The sequence below is a fragment of the Vigna unguiculata genome, chromosome 7 (genome assembly GCF_004118075.2).
Source record: "Vigna unguiculata cultivar IT97K-499-35 chromosome 7, ASM411807v1, whole genome shotgun sequence".
Lineage (NCBI taxonomy): Eukaryota > Viridiplantae > Streptophyta > Magnoliopsida > Fabales > Fabaceae > Vigna > Vigna unguiculata.
The window spans coordinates 33316609-33324534 of record NC_040285.1 but is presented as its reverse complement, the minus strand read 5'-3'; the positions used below and the strand labels follow the sequence as shown (position 1 = coordinate 33324534).

Sequence of the window (7926 nt, the reverse complement as noted above, 5' to 3'; positions counted from 1 at the left end):
TTTTTTCTATGTCCTGCACATTTGTTGAGAAAACTTTGCTTCAACTCCCCACGTACTACTTCCTTACTCCCCACATCGGCCTCAGTTGTTTATGCAGTTGTGTGACCATATTAAATCCACCTAATTCCGATCATTCAATTTAAATTGGGCAATTAGACGTCGTGATTTATCAACTACATGGTCAAGGGTTCCAAGAGGCTACTTAAAAATAGTTTTTCTTCCATATTGTAGCACTGTTGCAAAAGTTAAACTCTACTCCCCACTTACGTACGCAAAACTCCCCGCTTTTGAATGCAGTATATCTTTGGGGTTCTGTGAGGGTCCAGTCACATTAAATTAAATTATTTGAAAATGGCTAACGCTTGAGTCACGCCAAGGAATTTATTTGTAAACGAATGAAATAGGAATAAGGCTTGACGACATTTTACTTAGGTTTTTTTCTATGTCCTGCACCTTTGTTGAGAAAACTTTGCTTCAACTCCCCACGTACTTCTTCCTTACTCCCCACATCGGCCTCAGCTGTTTATGCAGTTGTGTGGCCATATTAAATCCACCTAATTCCGATCATTCAATTTAAATTGGGCAATTAGACGTCGTGATTTATCAACTACATGGTCAAGGGTTCCAAGAGGCTACTTAAAAATAGTTTTTCTTCCATATTGTAGCAATGTTGCAAAAGTTAAACTCTACTCCCCACTTACGTACGCATAACTCCCCGCTTTTGAGTGCAGTATATCTTTGGGGTTCTGTGAGGGTCCAGTCACATTAAATTAAATTATTTGAAAATGGCTAACGCTTGAGTCACGCCAAGGAATTTATTTGTAAACAAATGAAATAGGAATAAGGCTTGACGACATTTTACTTAGGTTTTTTTCTATGTCCTGCACCTTTGTTGAGAAAACTTTGCTTCAACTCCCCACGTACTCCTTCCTTACTCCCCACATCGGCCTCAGCTGTTTATGCAGTTGTGTGGCCATATTAAATCCACCTAATTCCGAACATTCAATTTAAATTGGACAATTAGACGTCGTGATTTATCAACTAAATGGTCAACGGTTCGAAGAGGCTACTTAAGAATAGTTTTTCTTCCATATTGTAGCAGTGTTGCAAAAGTTAAACTCTACTCCCCACTTACGTACGCATAACTCCCCGCTTATGAATGCAGTTTATCTTTGAAAAGAACACCAAACAACCACATACACATCCTCTGCGTAATACGACCGAAAAACGTTACCTTTGGCTTAAACAAATTAAATGGGCTCCGCCAAAGGGTCGATTATACGCTTGGGCTGACGAATTCCTTGTCGTCGACCACTTCTTCTCATTCTCGCATTGCCTGATAACGACCCACCACCACCACCAACCCAAATGGTTGCCGGAATCTCACTTTCTCCCTTCTCTGTCTTGACTTTCTTAGTTCGAAACCACCCAGGCCTCACTTTCCCCCTTTTATCTCTTCACTTTCTAACTCCGGTCGCATGTTGGTATTTCCACCTTCTCTCTCTTCACTTCTCACTGCGGAATGGACCTCCCCCCTTTTTTCTCTTCTCTTTCTCTCTCTAAATGACATTTAATCTCATTTTTCTTTCCCTTTCAGCTGCACGTGCGAACAAGAATTTTCAGTTATTAAAAATTAAAAAAACTGCTGCCACGTAAGCTGTGTCAAAACTTTGTCAAAAAATTTTGTTGGAATATCATTATCCAAAGATAAATATTAAAGGTTTAAAAGTCGATCTAAAGAATCTAGAAATTGAACTTAAATTTGTTTTATATTTAATTTAAATTTTATTAATAAAAAGAGAATAATTATTTTTTTATCTTTATTTTTTTATTACTTTTGTAATTTTTATTTTTTGTTATTATTCATATAATTGTAATATTTTCTTTTTCGAAGAATAAAAATAATTTATAAATCGATGACTATTATTATTTTTTATTTAATACTTAATCAAGAATATATTGAATTACATTATTTCACAAATTACAACAAATGTTACTTTGTTCCGTTGAGTAATGCTCACATAATTTTTTTACTCTATTGAATTTAATATTGTTTAAATAAATATTCCTTTTTTTTAAGAAATATGAGTGTTGTATTGCACTAGAAACATATTTAGTCTATTTAACTTAAACCCATTAAATAGTGTTATTTAAAAGACTTTAATTTTTTTACTTCAGATTACATTAAAATTTTAATTTACCAAAATTACACATAAGTCTTAGTTTACTCACTCAATTTTCGATATTTTTTTCTTTTCGTAAATGCATTAATGTTATTCTCTTACACATGGGTAACATACACAAATGGGTAATATAGAAAATATTTTTTTCATTTTAAAATAAAGGCCTTTTTAATCTTTTGTTTGTTTTACAAAGACGATAACTTGTTTTTGGCTTTTTTGTGGCTGAATTTTTAGCAATGTGTAAATAAAAAGTTTTAAGAGTACTTTTCTATTAAATTTGTATCACAAAAATATTTCTTAACCAATGTACTCTAACGTTAAAAAGACTATAATTTTTCAACTGAAAAGGTATATATTTTAAGAATAGAGAATAATAAAATGTTTGATCAAAATTTTGGAAAAGTAATAGAAGGCCTGAAATGATGTCAAAATCACTACCCAAAAATGTTTGACTGAAATTGCTATGAAAACTAAAATGATTTAGTATGATATTTTAAAAAATAAATGCATAAAAATCTCAATACTTAACTTTCTGGTAAAAATACTTTACTATAATTTGATACAGTATTAAACCTCCGGAGAAGCATTTTAAACCAAATGGTGTAATAATAGCCATTCCGATCGAGTTCAGTGAAGCCTTTGGGATGCTTATTGCAACATTTTGGTGAAAAGTTTTTTATAAATGAAAACATAATTTTAATATAATAATTGTTTAAATATTAAAAAAATAACCTTATTCAAAAAAATTACTTTAATAAATAACTATGTACTTTATATACGTACAGGATCTATATTAAAATATCTTTTATATATAAACAACTAATGCGAATAACTCATTAAAAATATTTTTAAAGTAAACCACTCACAGCTTTCATAGAAATAATTGTTTTCCAACAAATAAATCTTCATTAAACAATTTATTTTTAATATGAAATCTGTTCCATAAAAAAAGAACAATTCATATTTATTTTGCCATTTAAAAGCACGTGTATATAATTTTATTCACATGAATGTTAACTAACTATATTAGTTTGTTTATCTAAATAATCTAATTAACTTTATTCTAAAAGACTGGTTTTATTCTAGAGTAAATTTACCAACTTAAACTAAACTGTCTAAAACGAGAGCTGCTGTTTGACTTTAATAATTAAGAAGAACGAGACTAACACAATCCATTACATTGCTATTGCAGAAAAGGTAAAGACACAAAAACACAAACAAATAGTTGCATGTGTAATTCATCACCACAGACATTAGATGGATATTCCAACAAAGAAAATTAATAACTTAAGAAATTAAAAGAGTGAAGAATGTGTCTACCAAAATCCCAATTCAAATGTCTAAAATTCCAAAATTGTATCCAAAGCTAATAAACCGAGTACTCTACTGCAAACTCAGTCCTAAATTAAATAGGATGATAAAAAAGTCGAAAAATACTGAATCAAAATTGCTAAAAAAGACTACCAAAAGAAATCCTCCGTATCATCACCCTCTATATCATCATCTCATAAATTAGTAATCCCGCAAAAAGAATGATATGATATTGGTGAAAACTTTTTACACCAGATGTGCTTCATTCATTCACGGTTAACGATCCAATCTGATCAGCAACTCCAGGTTCAGGTGCAGCCTCATACAATACCTGCATAGCCTCAGACACCTTTGTCTTCAGGTCCTCAGGGGATTCGATGAGATTGATTACTTCGGACTGGTCCATTTCCAGTAGCATCCCAGTCACCTTTGCTGTGTAATGGTTTAATGTCATACGCTCCACGAGAGGATATAGATGTTCACCCAACATCTGTTCAGGTTCGACCATTTACATAACAGGTCAATTTCATTGTAAACTTATCCATTCAAGGCAAACAAAAAATTATTAAAACAAAGTTTAATCCTAAAAAATGCTCACAGAATTAAGTAGTTAAAGTGGGCATATGAAAATATGTTATTTTCATACATACGTTTACAGGCAGCTCTTTAATTCAAATTTAGTTCATGTTTAGATGAACTGAATTTCAATCCTAAATTTAATACTAAACTTAACTTGTGTGTGATTAAACTAAAAATACAGTTTATACATACCATGCGCTGATTTTCAGGAGTGGCAGACGCAAGAGCCGATGCAAGTGTAGTAGACAATGGTCCAGAACGCTGACCATCATTAGGTGCTGCATTAATTCCAGAACCATCAAAGTGCATAGGCATAGTTGGACCATTTCGACCATTAGGCATGTATCGAAACCCTCCTTGGTTGGAATTACGATGTATCATCATCTGCTTTGAAACATTCATGTTTTTTCAACATTGACAATGTAATTGTGGATTAAAAAAACTATTTAGTTCCAAACCTAGAATTACAGATTAATCACCTGGCTCTGTTGCATTGGTTGAAGATTTCCATTTCGTCGAACTCCTGTCCTATGTCCAGACTGAGCCTGCCTTTGAAGGGGATAGGGAGTAATGAAATTGGGGGCAAACCCAGGCCTCATTCCAGGCAAAATTTGCTGCTGGAATGAATATCCAGCAGGCTGTGGCGGCATGAAGCCAGGGCTGCCTTGACCAAAATATAATTGTTGAGGAGCAAGTCTTGGTGCTCCTGGATGATGATAAACAGGAATGCCAGCAGGCAGAGGTGTCATTCCACCCGATGTTCGGATTTGAGCAAAATGAGCCTGTACAAAGTCAATTTGTTACCATACCATCAAATTAAGGGAAAACTGCTAAGAGAATTATAAAAGGAAGAACTTCTTTGAGGATACAACATGCCAATTCAAAATAAGAGTTACAGCAAAAAGGAGAAACTCAAATAACCCAAAGAAAATTATCATTAATGCTACAAATAAAGCACATTAGTCATAAGGCGCTTACATCATAAAGCACAGATGAATATCTCAAGAAACACGATTAAAGAAAAGCCAGTTAACTACGAGTGCCATTTGCTTAATAAGAAAGTATTTAAGATTTAAACAATACAAGAATATTAACAATAAGATTAAAGAAAAGCGTCACCTGTAAATGAGCTTTCCTCTCTTCTTTGCGCTGGGCCACGGCAACATAAAGAGGCTTTCGTCCAATCAACTTGCCGTTCATTTCATTCAACTGGACAAAACACGATAAAAAGGTTACCCATTCAATAAGAAAAAAAAAATAACAGGTAGCACCTAATATATATGCAAGATATATTTAACCAAACAAAATTAAGACTTACAGCTTTACTTGCTTCCTCTGGGGTAGAAAAAGCAACAAAACCAGATCCCTTGCTATGTCCATTTGAATCGACAGTCACCTAACATATTCAATTCAATGTACAGTCATTTGATCAAATTATATGATAAAAACAATAAGTATTGTCATCCGCTCAAATAATAACGATAAAACCAACAAGAATTACCATTTGCTCAAATGATAATGATAAAATAAACCAATATTAACATTCGCCTCAGATAACAATGATATAATCAATAAGTATTTCATACATGACCATTCACTTGGTAGTTACTGCACAAATAAAACAAGACATGCAATGCGAATATTTTGCATATCTCACATACCTTGCAAGATGTTATAGTCCCAAACTCAGAAAAAAGATCTTTCAACTTTTCATTACTGAAGTTGTCATCAAGATTTTTCAAATACAAATTAGCACCTTGTAATTTTTCATATCTACTAATTCTTTCCTGCTCAATTTTAGCTTTCAGCTCAGCCTCTCTTTCTGCTTTCTTCTGAGCCCTCCCCACGTATAAAACCTTGTCATTAATGGTGGTACCAGTTAGCCTTTCAACTGCAGCAGCTGCTGAATCTGGACTCTGGAAATTTACAAAACCAAAACATCTAGATTTCCCATTCATATCTTTCATAATGGTTGCACTCGTTATTGTACCATAGGAGCTAAACAGCTTATTGAGGTCCTCATCAGTGAATGCTTCCGAAAAATTTTTCACATAGACATTAGTAAATTTGGGTGATCCATTTGTCCGAGCCTGACGCCGGATAAAGAGTCCGACGTAAACTTGCTTGTCATTGATCAACATGCCATTCAACTGTTTGATTGCACTCTGGGCAGAATCTTCATTATCATACTGAACAAAACCGTACCCTTTTGACAGACCAGTATTGTGATCAGTAGCCACCTTACAAGAAAGTACAGTGCCAAAAGCAGCAAAAGTGTCATGCAATGCTTTGTTATCAATTGACGTATCCAGGTTCTTGATGAACACATTGCCATGTCCACTTTTCCGAATGCTTGGATCACGTTGAGAAAACATAATTCGAATTGGTTTTCCATTAACAGGAGTGAAGTTCAAAAGTTCCATGGCATTGGTTGCTGTGATAAAATTGTCAAAAAGTTAGACAGACACAGGATAAAAAAGTGAAAAATAAGAAGAAAAAAATAACAGCACAGGCATTTAAATGCATGTAAGTCAACTTCCTTCAAACCATCAACCAGCCAGCCAATCTTCTCACACAGTTACTGCTATTCTATCAGTTGCCCTAATTATATGAATCTCCTATCCTATAAAACATCGACTCCAAAAAATGAACACCAAAGACATCAACTTTCCTATTGTAGTGTATGAAATTATCTTGTACATCTATTTTTTATGATAAAAAATTTAACATTAATATTTTCTATATTACCCACAAACACATATTACACAAACAAACCCACATATTAAACATTAAATGATTTACCTTTTTAAACTTTCTGAATATATACATTCTTAAATTCAATGCAAACAAATCGGTTCCCCTCAACGCCGATCATAATAAAAACATCGACACATAGAGACAATTCACGTATCACACAAAAAATTATGAAAAAAAAAATAAAATAAACAAAAGTTTAGAATTAAACCAACCGTCCTGAGCGTTAGAAAAATTGACATAAGCGTAACCAAGAGAGGATCGCTTGCTCTGATCCCTGCAAACCCTAATTGAAACAATCTGAGCAACCTGACTGAAAAGATCATAAAGTTGCTCCTCATTTACATTTCCGTCGAGATCGCCCACATACAGCGAGGCATTTGAAAATGTTCCTCCGGCCAATGCAGTTGCCGGAGCCGCTGTTGCAGTCACAGACTGAGTCATCGGTGAAGAAACCGCTGCTGCCATTCACTATTCTTTCACAAAAAGAATAACTGATACTCGATGGAAAGAAAATAAGGAATAACAACCGTTGGAATGAAAATATAGAAGAAAAAATAATATAAATGAATCCTAGTTGTTATAACATGGAGATGTCATTCTCCTGTTAGGATTCTTTTTCCTCTCTTTCTTCTCTTCTGAAAATAGAGAACGAACTGAAGAAGAGGAAGAAGTTAGGGAGGAAGATTTGGATTTTATAGAACGTTACACCTATTTCCTCTGTTGTGCATTTGTTCTATCAGCTAACTTATTTCAATTTATATAAAAAAAAATCTGAATCTTCAACAAATATTTAATAAATATACTGTAATTTTTATTATTCACTTATTCGCGTAAAATTTTAAATTTTATCAGAATATTTTTCTTATAATTTTATCTTAATTTGCTTAACTTTTAGTTTTAAAAAAGATTGCTTTATAAAGATACTTTCGAGATAAGTCCATGTTTGTTATCTTCCTAATCATGCAACAAAAAAAATAAAAAACAACTTATATAAATTTTTTTAATCTAAATTTTTAATCACGTTACTAATTAAATACTTAATTTATTAAATGCTACTTTTGCGAATTTTGTAAAATTATAAACTGAATTTTTTTTT

General features: G+C 32.9%; 1 protein-coding gene across 2 annotated transcripts; it reads right to left on the bottom strand.

The window, feature by feature from the left end:
• Positions 1-3447: 3447 nt before the first annotated feature.
• LOC114189476 (polyadenylate-binding protein 5-like) lies at positions 3448-7542 on the bottom strand. 2 transcript variants are annotated; one of them, XM_028078038.1, is made up of 7 exons: positions 7043-7542; positions 5735-6507; positions 5392-5469; positions 5193-5282; positions 4553-4855; positions 4266-4460; positions 3448-3984 (listed from the first exon to the last, which is right to left on the bottom strand). In XM_028078038.1, the coding sequence occupies exons 1-7, from the start codon at positions 7293-7295 to the stop codon at positions 3757-3759; spliced, it is 1920 nt and encodes a 639-aa protein (XP_027933839.1). In that variant the 5' UTR covers positions 7296-7542; the 3' UTR covers positions 3448-3756. The 2 variants fall into 2 exon arrangements, with proteins under 2 accessions (XP_027933839.1, XP_027933840.1); XM_028078039.1 differs by having other exon boundaries at positions 4266-4457.
• Between the last annotated feature and the right edge of the window lie 384 nt (positions 7543-7926).

Coding starts and splice junctions, on each gene's coding strand:
- LOC114189476 (XM_028078038.1), bottom strand. CDS start 7,295: ATGGCAGCAGCGGTTTCTTCACCGATGACTCAGTCTGTGACTGCAACA. Junction 6,508..7,042: donor TTTTTCTAACGCTCAGGACG/GTTGGTTTAATT, acceptor ATTTTATCACAG/CAACCAATGCCATGGAACTT. Junction 4,461..4,552: donor AACCAATGCAACAGAGCCAG/GTGATTAATCTG, acceptor AATGTTTCAAAG/CAGATGATGATACATCGTAA.